The sequence below is a fragment of the Pseudorasbora parva genome, chromosome 6, assembly GCF_024679245.1.
Source record: "Pseudorasbora parva isolate DD20220531a chromosome 6, ASM2467924v1, whole genome shotgun sequence".
NCBI classification, from domain to species: domain Eukaryota; kingdom Metazoa; phylum Chordata; class Actinopteri; order Cypriniformes; family Gobionidae; genus Pseudorasbora; species Pseudorasbora parva.
Window position 1 is genome coordinate 42,451,540 of NC_090177.1, and position 19,230 is coordinate 42,470,769.

At 45.3% G+C, this 19,230-nt stretch overlaps 1 protein-coding gene across 1 annotated transcript in view; it reads right to left on the reverse strand.

Moving 5' to 3' along the window:
- Nucleotides 1–488: 488 nt before the first annotated feature.
- LOC137079431 (EMILIN-3) overlaps nucleotides 489–19,230 on the reverse strand; it is a 47,357-nt gene continuing 28,615 nt past the window's right edge. Inside the window, exons 2-5 of the mRNA XM_067447386.1 lie at nucleotides 4,839–4,961; nucleotides 3,810–4,087; nucleotides 2,580–3,112; nucleotides 489–2,081 (exon numbers count right to left, since the gene is read on the reverse strand). Coding sequence (XP_067303487.1) covers nucleotides 792–2,081; nucleotides 2,580–3,112; nucleotides 3,810–4,087; nucleotides 4,839–4,961 — 2,224 coding nt within the window. The 3' untranslated portion in view covers nucleotides 489–791. The remainder of the gene's footprint in view (nucleotides 2,082–2,579; nucleotides 3,113–3,809; nucleotides 4,088–4,838; nucleotides 4,962–19,230) is intronic.

Below are 19,230 nucleotides of genomic sequence, written 5' to 3' on the forward strand. Positions count from 1 at the left end.
AATATGGTTGTGAAAAAAATTCAACGTTGTCTGTTAATATATCGAAATCTTCTTCCATTGCGATGTCCTGTACATCTAAATATGTTTAGATCTTCACAGTGAAAGGTAACACTTCCCAAATTTCTGTGTAAACAACGAGAGACGTACACGCGCGAGAGATCCACTTCCGGCGCTTTCCGCGCTTGCAAAGACTAATGCCAGAACGCGCGAATGTCACAACAAGAAACACGCACGCGCGCCCTCGGATCAGTCGGACATAGTGGTATACAAGAGGTAAAAACGAAATAAATACTGTTCGTTTTCTCACACATACCGCTCGTTTGGTGTCTTAGGCCATCAGTGTGTACTTACGATGGGGGATTGTTTAATTTGGACTTCTCTGTGTATGCTCTTTGAGCTGGTGACCATAGACCTGCATTATGTGAGGCACAGACAAGAACGGTTGGACCTAAAATGATCAAAATTGAAACTACTGGGGAAACAAATACTCCTACATCTCGGATGCCCATGAGGTAAGCTAAAACATATCAAAATTAAATTTCAAAGTGAACTATCCCTTTAAAGCTTGGAAGAGCCAGGACATTTAATATAACTGATTGTGTTTGTCTGAAAGAAGAATGTCATATATACCTAGGATGGCTTGAGGGTGAGTAAATCATGGGATAGTTTTCATTTTTTGGTGAACAATATCTTTAAAACAAATAATAGGAGACAAAATGCCCTGTCGAGGGAACACAAATATTGCAAGTTTATACAACCTCAGGCCTTGTGGTTTCTCTGTAGAGGAAGGATTACTGACCGTCAGCCCGCAGTCTTGCAGGGTCTGTTTTGCTCATGCAGTCTTTAAGACCGTCCTTTAGTTGCCCCAGCTGCTCAGAATGGCTTTCCAGTGTCCCGTTGACCTGCTCCAGGAAGCTGTCCGAATGTCTTTCCAGTTCACTGCGGATTCTCTCAAGGTCATCAGCCAACTCCCCTAGGCTGCCACATTGTCCTTCAACCTGGGTGATTCGACTTTCCACCCCCATCACTTCCTGTTGCATTCCCAGCGTTGTGGTGCGGCAACCCTGCAGTTCCCCGGCTAGCCTCCGCCGCAAGCTCTGGAGTTCAGCCTTCAACTGAACCAGTCTTCGCTCCCCGGCCCCAAGCATGGACGTCTGTCGCTCCACCAGATCCGAGATGCCCTGCACCTGAGTGACCAGCCGGCTTTCCCGCTCCTGCCAGGAGGAGTTCGCATGGCCGACTTCTCGAGCAAACAGGCTGACTGAATCACGGAGCCCCTTCAATGTACGATTGACGGAATTGACATTGATCTTCAGCAGTGTGATTTCCCCTTGAATGGAGCCCTCCGAGTCCTCCTGGGACAGCTGTGTTAGGAGCCTCTGTAAAGTGCTGTTGAGATGGTCCAGTTTGCTTGAATGTACATCCAGACGGTTCATCATCTTCTTTTCTGTTTCCTTACAGTCTTCTACTTCCGTCTGGATGAGGGCCGTCTCTGGGCTAGAGGCAGGGGAGCAAGCAGAGGAGCAGAGGAGCTCCAGGACGGACATCTGCTTTTGCATCCCATCTAGGTCGGCCTCCACCCTCCTCCGGACACTGTCAATCTCCGTCTCCAGTGCTGGCACAACTTGCCCCTCAAGCAACGCCGGTGCCGTGGCATTGCTCAACTCTTCAACTGCTACGAACAGACGTCGCTCCAATGTCTTCAGCTTATCGTCCAACAAAGTCTTAAACCCATCTAGGGAGCTGAACCCACCTAGGTGGTTATGTTCGGAGGCATTAAACCTGCCCTCCATGTCCACCAGCCGACTATCCAATAGGTTCTCGATGTGGAGTGTCTGGTCAGTCATGTCCACTTGTAGCTGCCTCTGAGACTCGGTCAGGCCCGAAACTGAGTCCTCCAGCTGGAACATCCTCTGGGTCAGGCTGTTCATCTCGCCGCAGCAGCTTTCGGTCACCGTCAGACCCTGGATCTGTGCCTGCAGCTCACCCAGCTCTTTCCTCAAGCCCGTCTCACGGCCATCCAGCGAGAGTTGGATCTGTTCTTGGCCTGTTAGGTGCTCTTTATGACACTGCTGCTGAACCTAAGGACAGGACACGGGAAGACGTTATTTCAAAACCAAACTTATTGATTCATTTGCATACATTGATATCTGAAAGTTCATGATGTCATGTTAATATAGTCATGTTTGATCATCTAGCATAGTTAAGTGTAGTAATTCTTCATTTTAATGTCTGCTTACATATTCATGTCGGAAAAATTTGTTGCAGAAATTAAATTAGTACACTGTAAAAATAGGGCACACTGTATAAATATAAAGGAATTTTCCGTATTGTTTTTTTACAGGTGTTTTACCTGTATTTAAAATTACACATTAGCATTAGTTTATTTTATGAATTACACATTTGAATTAATTTCTGTAAATTACTAGATAATGTACTGTTAGAGAATTACCAGTACATTTTCCGTTTTTATTTTTTACCATGAAGCTATTTCCGGTTGATGAATTAGAACCAACAAAACAAACGTTATTATGTGCAACGATCCAACTTATTCTTCGAAAGTTGAGTGAACAACTCACCTGACCGATTCTTTCATCACAGTGACTCTCCAGACCCGTCAGTCTCCTCTCAAAGCCATCGAGGACATCCGCCCTCACTCCGGCCAGCCTAGAGTCCAGAAGATCCTCTAGATGTCTCTGATCCCCAGGGACGGGTCTCCCAGTGGCAGTGTCTATCAGCCTCTTTAGCTGGCCATCGTGTCCCATCACCATTCCACGGATCTCGTCCAGCATGTCGCTCTTGACCTTCAGCTCATCTCTGACCTCCATCACCCTTCCCACCAACTCTCCAAAAGCAGGGAGGTTCTCATCGCCGTCTAAGCCATTTGGCGTGCCCTCTGGGATCAGCCCAAAGCCCACAGAGGTGTCCAACAGCCGAGGGGCACCGGCGAGCAAAGAGGTCAGCATCTTCCTGGTGTCCTCTCGGAGAGACACGCGCAGGCGCTCTTCCATGCCCGTCACCAAGCCGTTCAATGTGGCCAGATCTTGAGAGAGTTTGCGAAGGTTTTCTTCAATGCGGTCCAAACGTTCACCAGAGACTCCCGTCTTTGGACCTTGGAAGAAGTGAGAAAAAGATAACTCTTACGCCTTTATATACTACATTTACGAAATTAGAAAAGCGTAGATCAGGGTTTCCGGGAGTTAGTGAAGGAACTTTCGTGAGGTTGATTAAACGCTAATAATTAATTATATCCAATGTAAAATTAGAAGGAATAAATGGAGTGCCCTGATAATCGTGATACAGTTTAGTGTGATCAAATCAAAGGCTGTTATTTAATTAAATAACACCAATGTAATGGTAATGTGGACTGAGACACTATCACTAAAACTAAAAAGAAATTTGAGTTCAGCTAAAAAGTAAAAAAAAAAAAAAAACATTTCCCAAAAGAGATTAAAGTGATTAAATGTTTTATTTATTTATTTGCATGTCATGTGACCATTAACCAACTTCTAAGAACTGTGAACATGGGAAATTATTGAAATATTAACTTCAAATCGAGGGGGTACTTCAAGCTAATATTTAGGGATTCGGCTGACAAAAAGTTTGGCAACCCCTTGCATTTAAAGCAATAACATATAGTAGCACTGTAAACATTATTAGTTTGTAAATTATCTATTTGTTACCATTTATTTTAACTAACTGTTGATATTAATGCTCATGTCATGTTGATATTAATGCTCATGATATTAAGTGTTCATGTTACATTAATAATTAAACTGCTAATGGTGCGATGTGTGATTTGCATTTACCATAATTTGTTTTTGGAGTTTCTGGTGGTATGAATCCACTAGGGATGGGTTTGTTGTCAGGGTGACCTCCAGGAAAGGGGATATTGGGATGACCCCTGGGGTAACCCTTCATCCCGGGCCGAGGGAAGGAGCCCTTGAAGGGTGGCATCATGGCATCCGGGTCAGAGGACGGCCCATCAAAGCAGCTCTCTCCAGAGTACCCGGGGCAGCAACGCCACTCCAGCTCAGTGATGGTTTTATGACCGATTTTGTACTGCGGTTTAAAGAGTGTCCGATATCTGCAGGGAAAACACGCTGAATGTCACAACCAGAATGAACTTCACACCTCATCATCCATTCGCCCCGTGTTCATCAGACAGAGTTCAGTCTACAGAGATTAGCTTCAGGGTTTTTATTCTCTGACATTCAGGCATGACCATAATTATGCACTGAAAAAATAACACTTAAAACCAACTCTACTTTGTTACAGCCAAATGCATTCAGTTTTTTGTTTCCTATATTTTCTCAAATTACATTTATTAAGGGTTTAAACATTTATTCAAATTGCCAACAATAATCAAAAATCTTTATTTTCCCAAGGACAAAAAGATTAATAGAAAGTAAGAAGATTATTTACTATAAAGATCATGCCATACTTAATCAATATATAAACAGGTTTAAACTAAACCATGATTTCAATTATCCTTATATAGAAAAGCACTTTTCACTTTATTCAGTGTGCTCTATCAGTTTAAAAAAGACGTAACATAATGCATTTTAATTATAGCACACGTTTATGCCATATCATATCATATGCTTCTGCTGCTCTGAACAGCGTCAGTGGACTTTGAGCAGTTTTCTGAGTGACCACTAGAGGGCAACTCAAGGACACAATAAAAAGTGCAAGGCATCTTCAAACACCACCAAAACATTTAACATTCAACAGCTTGAGACCATTTCTCCCGCAATTTTGGAAATTAAAACCCCATTTGTAACTATATTTTGAATCCCCCATTCTGTTCCAATCAGGATTCTTAGTGCAGGACTTACATGAGCACAGGACATTTCTGTCCCCATATGCACTTGGTAGTGTACTCCGGTTTGACATATGTGGCCACTCCATCTTGCATTACACAGGTGATGTTCTTCTGGACAACGTAAGCACAGAAGTTCCTGTTGAGAGGAAAGACACATGCAAAATGAAAACGTCTGAAAAGCAAGGGTTTGTATCTCGTTAGGAGGGTTGAGTTTCATGATGGAAACTATCATTTATTTGTACACTAATAAGTGTAAAAGTACAATCACTTTTTCACTGGGCAAAGTAAGATCAGCTAGTTAAACATCCACTAGAAAAATCTTCCAGGATTGTTAACGGAAAACACAGCAGACTGAATTATTAAAGCAACATAGTGAACCTGCCTACAGTGCTCACTAAAACACATTCATTCACATCCATTCAAACTTTTTCATCTGAAGTGCGTGTCCACAGTAGCAAGAGACAACAGAGATACTATCTTTAGTGATTATAGGAATTATGCTGTTAACATGTTAAACAATAGTATGCTGCATGACCTCATTAATCCGTTTTTTATTTTTAAAAAATGCAGTTTGATCAAATAATGACTGAAGAAAGACATAAAAACCACCGTCCATATTGCTAATGGTTTGTTTCTCACAGAGGAAATGGAAGTTTACGTTGTTTTGCATTGTAGGATAGTTCCCTTTTATGGGAACTTGCGCTGCGTCACCGCTGTGGGAACACCTCTGCGTGATTGCGTTGTGAATAGAGGGTCCAATAGAGGGATGGAAAGTCATAGGCAGGTGACGTCACAGACCCGGACTAGAAAGCAGACCAGCAAACACACACTGTTAGCTTCTGTTGTCTTCAACAAGCGCTCTGTGTCATTCTGTCTGTCACAACTCTGTGTTTGTGTCTGAGTTTAGACTTTATATGTTTTCGTCCACTCAAGGGTGCCGGGTGCGAGCATTATGAGGCTCTGCCTCTTCGCATACTGTGATCCCGCCGGGCACTCTCTGTGGAGTGGCGTCCCAGCTCGCGTTTGCCAAGGCATGTTTTGGGGAGCGCATATGGATCTGTCGGAGGGATTTGAGACGGTCTCCGCCCTATCTCAGCCTTCACCCTCCAGATCCGGTGCTGCTTCTCTGGGAGCCTGCCCTGCAGTAATCTTCCTCTGAGGAGGTGGATGTCTGCAGCGTCGATGTGGGGGCTAAAGACTTGCTCCCTCAGACCCCTGCCAGTGAGGAGCTCATGGAGGTCCTGAGCAGAGCGATGGTCACGCTTAACATTGACTGGCCACGAGAACACAATTAGTTTTAAAACAAAAGTTTTTCCTCCCATCCAAAAAAATAAATAAATTCCACCACAATGATTAAATGTAAAATGACACAAATATACTTTAGGTATTTAATCTCACTTTTTTAAGCAATGTCTTTAAAAAAAACTTAATTTTTGTATTCGCTTTTTACAAGTACACTATCAAAACTCTTTCAAAAACCCAAACCTATCACACTTGTAACACAGCTAATTGTTCTGTCAAAACTTTATCCCATGCTTTAATTACAATTATTACACATGCTTATTGTTAGCCTGGCTCTGCCCTCCTACGTACTTCTGCTCAATTTTCTTTCCTTTAGTACTCCGCCTGGGATTGCGGTATATTCTCTGGCTCTCCGATCAAATTTTAACTGATCCAATCAGCAAACAGAGGGAGTGGCTGAGAACGATGACGTTGATGTTGTGCACTACCGTCTATGGTTTGAGATGACAAACGTCATGACCAAACGTTAGTGATTGGTTATGGCAGATCCAGAGTGGATCTGGGCAGATCCAATAGAGTTCCCACCTTTAAGAAAGTTAAAGCTTGTCAATGGAGAGTGGCCAGACTCTGTGAACAAATGAAATGTAAGAGTATGGTAGGACCAGGCTAGCTTATTGTAATATGTAATGAGAACATTTGGTTTAATCACTGAAACACAACAGTATGATCTTCTTTCAGTTTAGTACTTTTAACAATCAGTTCAATCAACAGCAAACAATGCAAGATGCAAATCTCCCTTGTAGCTAAAGTAATTACAGTACCTGTACAGTTGTTTCAACCCGTGTTTGGATCAAATATGGATAAACCTAAACATTGGCAAAAAAAAAAAAAAGAAAGTCCATATTTGACCCAAGTCCATATTTGACCCAAAGATGGGTTGAAACAACCCAGAATTTTTAGAGTGTAGGAAATGCACTTACATTACCTAACATATAAAATAAAATCTATAATCTAAATCTATAAAAATCTAATAATGTTTTTAATAGTATCTATTCAGTGTGTTATCAAAAGGTGTGATGAAGTTACGAAAAGGTTATGAGGTTTTGTGCTAAAACAGAGTTAGTAACATTTGGAAAATGATAAGGGTGAGTTACAGTAATGTGTCGCTGTCATGTAATTATGTATCACATGGCATCAATCAATCTGGGATGTGTTTCCCGAACAATGACGTAACTCACTGGTTAACTACCATAGTATGATGCATCGTTGAAGAAATCAACCAGCTACTGATGACTGTTTCCCTAAAAAAAGCTAATTAAAAAACTGCAATAAGCAAAAACTTCTTTAAACCACACTTGTGTGTCATTTTTATTTATTTATTTATTATTTGCTTAAGTAATATTGCGTTCCAGCCAGGTTTTTGAGCCCGTGAGTTACGACTTCAAACCACGACTCATGACTTTGTAGAATTACATGCAAAGTCACGCCAAACTGCCTGAGCGGTAGCTAGATGTAAACAAAGCATGGCGGACCGTACAGGACTCATTTACAATCATTTCTATCGCCAAAGGTGCTTACTCCTTGCTTATTTGAGGGAAATGGGGGACAAAAAATGGTGCATAATGCAAGAGAAACACGGCTTACGGGTTGCCTGGAACATAAGACTGTTGAAGAGTGTTGTCACGGTTCAGAAAGAGACGGATTCAATTTGCAGGACAGAGTGTTTATTAGAAACCCGGAGGGGACTACAGAGGAAGTGTCAGGAATAATCAATAGCAAAATAAGTCCATAGAGCGGTAATGCTCAACCCAGAGAAGCCTGTTCCGAAGATCCGGGACGAAGGATGAGACTGGGTGTGTGACTGGCCGAGGTGGCAGGTGAGGCTGGAAGGAAAATGAAGAGGCAGCGGAGGAGCTGATGGTGGCAGAAGGGGAACACCACCCAGCAGCCTGGGTAACAGGGGAACTGGAGGAGAGAAAGAAAAAAAAAGAAAAAACAAGGCCTGACCTGAAAGCAGACACAGGGGAAAAAAATAAAAACCGAAATATACTTATAGAAAGGGGAGAAAAAATAAAATAAATAATATGGCTGAAAAAATGAAAATAAAAAAAATAAAAAAACAAGGTCCAAAGCTAAGCTCAAGGACCAGCCAAAAACACAAAAAAGACTAAGACACTAAGCTGAAGAAAAACAGCGTACTAGACGAGAACTAGACTTTCTAAACAGGAGGAGCAAGACGTGACTGACACAAAGAACAAACACGATCTGGCAGGGAACAAAAAACACAAAGGGAATATAAAGGGAGTCTAATGAGGGAAGCACGTGAGTGTAATGAAGAACTAACAGGGTAACAAGGGGGCGGGGCGACAGCTGACAATGCACGCAGCACAACACTAATGACGAAGCACATGACGAACGAACACAAACACCACACACAAAAGCGCGTGCACAGACAAGGCGGCCAGGCGCGCCGAACAGTGACAACACAAGACAGATCAAACCGGCGTCCTGACAGTACCCCCCCCCCCAGGGGCGTCCCCAGACGCTCCCTGGGTGGAAAGGGCCTGCCGCTGGTGGAAGTCCTCAATCAGCGAGCGGTCCAGGATATCCCGAGATGGCACCCAACATCTCTCCTCCGGGCCGTATCCCTCCCAGTCCACAAGATACTGGTATCCCCTACCACGCCTCCTGGAGTCCAGCAATCTCCTGACAGTATACACAGGGACCCCGTCAACCAGACGGGGGGGTGGCGGGGATGGGACAGACACAGTAGGGTTCAGAGGGGAAGAAAAAACAGGTTTAACTCGAGAGACATGAAAGACAGGGTGCACACGACTAAGAGCAGGCGGGAGTCTAAGCCGCACCGCCGCCGGACTCAGAACCTTGGAGATGCGGTATGGGCCAATGAACCTGGGTGCTAACTTGCGTGATGGCACCTTAAGAGGCAGGTCCTTAGTGGATAGCCATACCCTCTGCCCACAGACATACTTGGGCGCTGGAGTCCGGCGACGGTCTGCTGCCACCTTGGCACGCCTCCCTGCCCGGAGTAGGACCCTTCTAGCTCTTCTCCAGGTTCTCCTACAACGCTGGACAAAAGCCTGGGCAGAGGGGACAGCAGCTTCAGACTCCTGCGAAGAAAACAAAGGAGGCTGATAACCATGCGAACACTGAAAAGGGGACATACCAGTAGAAGCCACAGGAAGTGTGTTGTGTGCATATTCTGCCCAGGTGAGCTGCTGGCTCCAGGAGGCGGGATTATGCGATGCCAGACAGCGAAGCATACGCCCCAAATCCTGGTTGGCCCGCTCGGACTGCCCGTTGGTCTGCGGATGGAATCCTGAAGTCAGACTTGTAGTGGCCCCAATCAGACGACAGAATTCCCTCCAAAAGTGGGAAACGAACTGGGGCCCCCTGTCAGAAACCACGTCCATAGGAAGACCATGAATCCTGAAGACGTGATCGACCACCACCAGTGCAGTTTCCTTCGCAGTGGGTAGTTTGGGAAGGGGAATGAAGTGCACCATCTTGGAAAATCGGTCAACCACAGTTAATATAACCGTGTTGCCCTTGGAGGGAGGGAGGCCAGTAACAAAATCGAGGGAAATGTGAGACCAGGGGCGGGAAGGGACGGGCAAAGATTGCAGCAGACCAGCGGGAGGCTTGTTAGAAGACTTATTCTGGGCGCAAACCGAGCAGGCTGCCACGAACTGTCTGGCATCCTGATCCATGGTGGACCACCAAAAGCGTTGACGGGCAGAAGCCAACGTTCTTCGCACTCCTGGATGGCAGGCCAGCCTCGATGAGTGACTCCACTCCAACACGGCTGTACGCAACGGCTCAGGAACAAACAACAGACCATCAGGGCACCCCACCGGAACCGCCACTCCTTGAAGGGCCTCCCTGACCCTTCCCTCGACTGCCCAGGACACGGCCGCCACCACAACTTCCCCAGGCACAATAGTGTCGGGCGACGACTTACTCTCAGGACAGTCAAAGAGGCGTGACAGGGCATCCGGCTTAACGTTCTTTGACCCGGGCCGGTATGAGAGGGTGAAACGGAATCGGCCGAAAAAGAGTGCCCATCTGGCCTGCCGTGAGTTCAACCTCTTGGCTGTACGGACATATTCGAGGTTTTTATGATCCGTCCACACCAAGAAGGGCTCAGCCGCGCCCTCCAGCCAATGGCGCCACTCACCCAGGGCCAACCTAACCGCGAGCAGCTCCCGGTTTCCGACATCATAGTTCTGTTCAGCTGGGCTCAAGCGGTGTGAGAAGAATGCACAAGGATGCACCTTCCCATCCCGAGGGGATCGCTGAGAAAGGACTGCTCCTACCCCAACTTCAGAAGCATCTACCTCCACAATAAATTGCAGATCAGGGTCTGGAACTGACAGGACAGGTGCAGAAGTGAAACATCCTTTCAGTTTCTGGAAAGCTCCCTGAGCCTGGTCCGACCACCTGAAAGGAACACAAGTGGAGGTCAGAGCGGTCAAGGGGGCAGCGGTTTGACTGAAGTTCCGGATAAACCGTCTATAGAAATTAGCAAAACCCAGGAACCGCTGTAGAGCCTTGCGGGAGTCGGGGACTGGCCATTCGGAGACAGCCCTTACCTTAGCCGGATCTACCTTAATCCCCTCCGCTGAGATTATTTGCCCCAGGAACGGAACTGAGTCAGTGTGGAACATACATTTCTCTGCCTTGACGTACAACTGGTTCTCCAGAAGACGCTGCAGCACCTGGCGTACGTGCTGAATGTGTACCTGTAATGATGGAGAAAAAATTAAGATATCATCAAGGTACACAAAGACAAATCTATTGATCATGTCTCTCAACACATCATTAACCAGGGCCTGGAAGACAGCCGGGGCATTAGCAAGCCCGAAGGGCATAACCCTATATTCAAAGTGCCCAGTGGGGGTATTAAATGCTGTCTTCCACTCATCACCCTCCCTGATCCGAACCAGATGGTAGGCATTGCGGAGATCCAACTTCGTGAAGACCCGCGCTCCCTGCAACAGCTCATGGGCAGTAGACATCAACGGCAGGGGGTACCGATTCTTTATGGTGATGTCATTCAGCCCACGATAATCGATGCAAGGGCGGAGAGAGCCATCCTTCTTCCCCACGAAGAAGAACCCCGCGCCTGCAGGAGAAGAGGAGGGTCGGATGAGGCCAGCTGCCAATGACTCATGGATATACTTATCCAGAGCCTCCCTTTCGGGTCCTGAGAGGGAGTATAGGCGGCCTTTAGGCAGAGAAGAGCCAGGGAGGAGGTCAATGGCACAGTCATACGGCCGGTGTGGAGGAAGAGATGCCGCCCGGGACTTGCTGAACACGCGTCGCAGACCAAGGTACTCCACCGGAACACCGGCTAGATCCACAGCCTCCTCCTGCAACAAAGAAGAAACAGAGACAGAAGACGAAGCCGCACCCAGACAAAACTTATGACAGAAAGAACTCCATGCCAACACAGAATTCCCTGACCAACTCACATGGGGATTGTGTTTTACCAGCCACGGATGACCCAAAACAATGGGGGTGCTAGGAGACTGAAGGAGGTAGAACACCAGCTCCTCCCGGTGGTTCCCCGAAATGACTAGGCTTATAGGGTCAGTGACATGGGTTATTTGGGCCAAGACAGAACCGTTAAGTCCCCTAGCAGTGATGGGTTTCTGGAGACGGGAGGTAGGAATCTTCCAACGAGCCACCAAATCAGCATCAATGAAGTCCCCCTCTGCACCAGAGTCCACTAACACAGAGCAATGTCTCAGAAAAGGACCCCAACCGACACTGGCAGGAAGGAGGGTGCGGGAGCAGGGGGAACACGACAATGGAGTAACGCTCACCAGTACTTCCCCCCCTACTGGCGAGCCCTGGCTTTTAACGGGCATTGTGCAGCAAAATGTCCTGGCTTACCGCAGTAAAGACAGAGTCCCTGGACTATGCGGCGTTGTCTCTCCTCCGCTGCCAGACGCATCCGCCCCACCTGCATGGGCTCCGGCTCAGGAAGAGGCTCAGGACTACGGCTGGTGGCCATCAATGATGGCGAGGTACTTCTCCACTGAACCCGTGCAGATTGTCTCTGACGACGCATCTCTAGACGAGTCTCCACTCTGAGGGCCAAATCCACTAGGTCATCGAATGAAGTAGGTAAGTCATGAATGGCAATCTCATCCTGGAGGTCATCGCTAAGACCCTCCCGGAATCTGTCCCAGCAAGCCTCCTCGTTCCAGCCGGTTAAGGCAGCAAGGGTACGGAAGCGGATGGAGTAGTCTGTCACGGAGTGGTTCCCTTGTCTCAACCTGGCGAGCTGGCTAGCGGCCTCCTTACCGGCCAACGAACGGTCAAATACCTTCAACATCTCCTTCTCGAACAGCTCAAAGGAGGCGCAGAATGAAGCCTTGGCTGCCCACACAGTGGTTCCCCATTCACGAGCCTTGCCAGTGAGCAAAGTGATGACAAACGCCACCTTGGTGGTCTCAGAAGCATAAGTGGTGGGCTGCAAGGCGAAGATGATGGAACACTGAGTCAGGAATGAACGGCAGGACATGGGATCTCCATCGTAGGGAGTGGGTGTAGGCACTCGAGGTTCTGGAGTCAAACTGGATTGGGCTGGTGCGGAACGGGCGGCGACAGCAACTGCTCTAATGGAATCTTGGTCCCTCCGCAACTCTCTAAGCTCCGCCGTGATGTCTGCCATCTGGCTGGCCATTACCTCAACATTATGGGTGGTGGCTGTAAGCTGGGAGTCATGTTGTCCAAGCAGAATCCCCTGCTGGGCCACAGCAGTCCGGACGGCTTCTGGTCCTGCTGAATCCATGACTGGCCAGATCGTACTGTCACGGTTCAGAAAGAGACGGATTCAATTTGCAGGACAGAGTGTTTATTAGAAACCCGGAGGGGACTACAGAGGAAGTGTCAGGAATAATCAATAGCAAAATAAGTCCATAGAGCGGTAATGCTCAACCCAGAGAAGCCTGTTCCGAAGATCCGGGACGAAGGATGAGACTGGGTGTGTGACTGGCCGAGGTGGCAGGTGAGGCTGGAAGGAAAATGAAGAGGCAGCGGAGGAGCTGATGGTGGCAGAAGGGGAACACCACCCAGCAGCCTGGGTAACAGGGGAACTGGAGGAGAGAAAGAAAAAAAAAGAAAAAACAAGGCCTGACCTGAAAGCAGACACAGGGGAAAAAAATAAAAACCGAAATATACTTATAGAAAGGGGAGAAAAAATAAAATAAATAATATGGCTGAAAAAATGAAAATAAAAAAAATAAAAAAACAAGGTCCAAAGCTAAGCTCAAGGACCAGCCAAAAACACAAAAAAGACTAAGACACTAAGCTGAAGAAAAACAGCGTACTAGACGAGAACTAGACTTTCTAAACAGGAGGAGCAAGACGTGACTGACACAAAGAACAAACACGATCTGGCAGGGAACAAAAAACACAAAGGGAATATAAAGGGAGTCTAATGAGGGAAGCACGTGAGTGTAATGAAGAACTAACAGGGTAACAAGGGGGCGGGGCGACAGCTGACAATGCACGCAGCACAACACTAATGACGAAGCACATGACGAACGAACACAAACACCACACACAAAAGCGCGTGCACAGACAAGGCGGCCAGGCGCGCCGAACAGTGACAACACAAGACAGATCAAACCGGCGTCCTGACAAGTGTTGCTGGTCCAGAATGGCAGCAGAGCTGAAAGGTTTGTTTGAGCTGCGCTCTTTACTGTACAGGTGTGAATCTGCATTTCCTTCGACCTGAGGCTTATTCATTTAACTTATGATGTTAAAGGGCCTTTACATTTGCCAAAAATGTTACTTTTTTGTTGTCCTTAAAAAACAAACAAGCACATCCGGCCCAGGCAATAAAAGGTAACACAAAAGTAGCGTGACACATTGTAACTAGTTATTTTTTAGGGAGTAACACAATATTGCAATGCATTTCTTTTAAAAGTAACTTTCCCCAACACTGGTGCTTCTCAATTTTGGTAGGTTATTGGGTATCCCATGCCTACATTAAAACATTGCATATTGTGGAAATTGTTAATACTGAACACTGCGCAAATAACAGTAATAGACTGGCCAGGGCAATGAATTGTCAGTGTTTGACCATTCTGAGATTTGTATTGTTTATCAATACATTTTGTCATATATTCAGTCCATATGTCTAATTTCATTAATCTTGCTCTCAGTTTACTTAAACATAGGATGAATAGCATAGAAAAACCCAAAGTCATGTTTACTAACCCCATTAGGAACCACATTATACAGTAATTGGCGGTTGAAATCTGAGAAGACACACAAGGAAACCCACATTTGGCCATACATTTGCAAAGTACGTCCAACATGTACATGTGTCTTAACACACAGAATGCTCATAGAAAGAAGAGAGTGTGACTGGAGAGCAGTCATGCATTGCTGTACTAGAGTTGGCATTTTCCAGTGAGCCTGGAGCGAAACTCTAAGTCCTGCTGTTCAACAGCGGTTCTGCTTGAGAGATCTGGACTGTTATAGAGCTTCAGGCATTCACAGTGTGTAAGAGAGTTTAGGTGTACAGAGATCCCTGACATTAATGAATCTAACTACAAGTGAGGCCAGTGAACTAACGTGTGTGTAAGCCCAACGTTATATGAACAAAATGTCCCCATGGCCATATACGAAATCCTTGTCCTTGTGCAGACATTTTTTGTTTCCCATGAGGAAAACAGTGTATCATACAAAGTTATGTTTATGAAAATGTAAATATACAGAAAGTTTTCTGTGATGGGTATGTTTAGGATAGGGATAGAATATACAGTATACAAATCATTATGTCAATGGAAAATACCCATAAAACATGGAAATCCTGAATTGCACGTTTAACTGAAAACATTTGTATAGGCCAATGTTATTCATTTTACAAACCGAATTCTGGAAAGGTGGGACGTTTTTTAAATTGAAACCAAATTAAAACTAAAAGTATTTCAAATCACATAAGCCAATATTTTATTTACAATAGAACAAACATAATATATCAAATTTTTAAATGGAGAAATGTTACACTTTTATTCACTAACTGAGTTAATTTCAGATTTGACTCATGCTACAGGCCTCATAAAAGTTGGCAATGGGGCAACAAATGGCTGAAAAAGCAAGACAACACTGGTAAAAATGATGTGTTGGGTTTACTTAAAATATATATGCACCATTTTTGCATCATACTTTTTAAGTAAACCCAACTTGGAATAATTTTATTTAAAATTAACAAGAAAAACTTTTTTATATGTACTTAAATATTTGAGTTCACTCAACATGCTTTACTTAAAAATATATGTAACATGCAAGTATGTGCAAGTTGTGTTAACTTAACATTACTTAGTAGATTCTATCATGTTACATATATTTTTAAGTAAACCCAACACATCGTTTTTACCAGTGTATCTGTGAGCTGAGGAAGTGTACTCCCAGAATGCATTGCAGCATGAATAAATTAATCACAGGGCAATCGTAACTCTGTTTTATTATTTTTGGCTTTATTTTACCATTTTATTTGCTGTCTTTTGTCAGTATAACCCCAATAATGACATCAAATGAACTTGTAATGGTCTTATTAAGTGAATAAAAAAAAAATGTTACCATTGTTGTGTTTTGCATGCTGAATGTTGAAGTCTGTGTGTGACTCAAGCATGGTCAATAATTAGATATTGTCACAAATATAGAGGCATTATATCAACTCAATTAAAAGTTTGTCAAAAGTGTTAGCAATAAAATGTTAAAAGATCATTAATTGGTATTACATTTTTATATATATGTGTATGTATATATATATATATATATATATATATATATATATATATATATATGTGCGTGCATGTGCATGTATATATATATATATATATATATATATACTTATTACTTCCCTTCCTTTGAAATCAGATGACCTTGATTCCGTGTTGCATTGCTGCATCAATAGGAAGAGATTTATAGTAATATAAATTAAGTTCCAACTGCCCTACCAAAGGGGACACCGATCACCATAATGGTGAGAAATTTGAGGAAATCAACATAAATTTATGAAGTCAGCTTATGTGATGCTTTCCCAAATTATTTAGTTGTATTTTCAATAACATTCAAGATGACTGGAAAATGAGTGAATACAAATAAGAAGAACGATGACTGCAGAAGTGGAGGAAATGAGTAAAAAGTCTATTAAGAATTGCTCCGCCTCAACCTTTTGCATCATTCATATTTGAATATCACGCAGGTCACAAATAGGTAAAATGTTATGTTGGCGTTACTTAAATTTAACCAAGTTGTAATGCTAGTTGATGGCACTTACGTATTTTTGTTTACTTTACTCATACACTTATGTTCCCCTTTTGATTTACAGTTTTGTGTTGCAAATGCTAGAATATGTTAAGTAGAGCTTGTTGTTATAAATATATATATTTTTGAGTTTAATCTATTTATCTTTATAAGTAATGGATGTTGAGCCAACGAATCGTTTTTTTCAGTGTATTTGGATTCAACTGGGAGAACATCAGCAACTGATTAATCGATATCAGGTCTGTAATAAGTTTAGCTATAAAAGAGATGTCTTAGAGAGGCAGATTCTCTCAGAAGTATGGGCCCAGGAACACTTCCTGAAACCACTGTCGGTAAACACGATCCGTCATTACATCTGAAGATGCCAACTAAAGCTCTGTCATGCAAAAAGGAAGCCATGTGTGAACATGGTACAGAAGCGCTGTTGTGTCCTAAGGGTCAAAGCTCATTTAAAATGGACTGTTTAAAAGTGGAAAAGTCCAGTGTTGGCTCCAGCTCCTGACGAGAGACCAGTGTTGGCTCCAGCCACTGACCAGACACCACTGTTGGCTCCAGCACCTGACCAGAGTCCAGTGTTGGCTCCAGCCACTAACCAGACACCACTGTTGGCTCCAGCACCTGACCAGAGTCCAGTGTTGGCTCCAGCCACTAACCAGACACCACTGTTGGCTCCAGCACATGACCAGAGTCCAGTGTTGGCTCCAGCACCTGACCAGAGTCCAGTGTTGGCTCCAGCCCCTGACCAGTGTCCAGTGTTGGCTCCAGCACCTGACCAGAGTCCAGTGTTGGCTCCAGACCCTGACCAGTGTCCAGTGTTGGCTCTAGTCCCTGACCAGAGTCCAGTGTTGGCTCCAGCACCTGACCAGAGTCCAGTGTTGGCTCCAGCCCCTGACCAGTGTCCAGTGTTGGCTCCAGCACCTGACCAGAGTCCAGTGTTGGCTCCAGACCCTGACCAGTGTCCAGTGTTGGCTCTAGTCCCTGACCAGATACCAGTGTTGGCTCCAGCCCCTGACCGGAGTCCAGTGTTGACTCTAGCCCCTGACCAGAGTCCAGTGTTGGCTCCAGCTCCTGACCAAAGACCAGTGTTAGGTCCAGACCCTGACCAGAGTCCAGTGTTGACTCTAGCCCCTGACCAGAGTCCAGTGTTGACTCTAGCCCTGACCAGAGTCCAGTGTTGGCTCCAGCTCCTGACCAAAGACCAGTGTTAGGTCCAGCCCCTGACCAGAGTCCAGTGTTGACTCTAGCCCCTGACCAGAGTCCAGTGTTGGCTCCAGCTCCTGACCAAAGACCAGTGTTAGGTCCAGCCCCTGACCAGAGTCCAGTGTTGACTCCAGCCCCTGACCAGAGACAACTTTTGGTCCAGCCCCTGACCAGAGTCCAGTGTTTGCACCAGCCCCTGACCAGAGACCACTGTTGGTTCCAGCCCCTGACCAGAGTCCAGTGTTGGCTCCAGCCCCTGACCAGAGACCACTGTTGGTCCAGCCCCTGACCAGAGTCCAGTGTTTGCACCAGCCCCTGACCAGAGACCACTGTTGGTTCCAACCCCTGACCAGAGACCAGTGTTGGCTCCAGCCCCAGACCAGAGTCCAGGGACGGCTCCAGCCCCAGACCAGAGTCCAGTGACAGCTCCAGCCCCAGACCAGAGTCCAGTGACAGCTCCAGCCCCAGACCAGAGTCCAGTGACAGCTCCAGCCCCAGACCAGAGTCTAGTGACAGCTCCAGCCCCAGACCAGAGTCCAGTGAGGGCTCCATTCCTTTTCTAGAGTCCAGTGACGGCTCCTGCCCCTGACCAGAGACCAGTGTTGGCTCCAGCCCTTGACCAGAGATCAGTGTTGGCTCCAGCCCCAGTCCAGAGTCCAGTGACAGCTCCAGCCCCAGACCAGAGTCCAGTGACAGCTCCAGCCCTTGACCAGAGTCCAGTGACAGCTCCAGCCCCAGACCAGAGTCCAGTGACAGCTCCAGCCCCAGACCAGAGTCCAGTGACAGCTCCAGCCCCAGACCAGAGTCCAGTGACAGCTCCATTCTTTTTCTAGAGTCCAGTGACGGCTCCAGCCCCTGATCAGAGTCTAGTGACGGCTCCAGCTACTGACCGGAGTTTCAGTTTGCATATTAGTTTTTCCACCATAGTCCCTTGTCTGTTTATTTCTATGGTTACACATTGATTGGAATATTCCATCCAGGTGCTTCTTGTTATCTCATCATTTTCCTTGTTTATCCTCCTATTTAAGCACTGTTTCTGTATGTTCATTGTCAGTTCTACGTTGCATTAAGTTGGTTGTTCTGTTTACATTCCTGAGAATCTGTTTTGCGTAAGATTTGAGTTTATTTCTAAATAAATACTGCTGCATTTAGAAAATTCCTGTTTTATCTCTGCGGCAACGAACTGTGATGCATTTAGCTTGCCAGACATTGACTGTTTTAGTCTTTAGTGCAAGAAATTACTCACTATGCAACAAAAGCATGTCTAAAGTTGTGTGAGTAATAGTGAGACTTCTCACTTACGGTGACAACTAAAAAGACCCCTGTGACTGGTCTCTTTAATTTTGTGGCATTAAACAGATCTGTGCAAGCACTGCAAATGACGGAAATGCAAATAACTACATGCAGAAGGCTCAAGATTTTTTTTGACTGAGTAACGAAAAACAGACTTCAGCATTTGTTTGTCAGGTGAGAAGCACACGTGGAAAAAAAGGACAAAACTCTTTTAGTCAAGCAAAATGAGTCCAGGTGTTTAAATGTCCCACATGTATATACATAATCCTATTCAACCATACATGAGTTGATTCAATCAGTATGAAATTTTGTCCACATGAAGAACAAGATAAACATGACACAGATACAGCATGTATGTT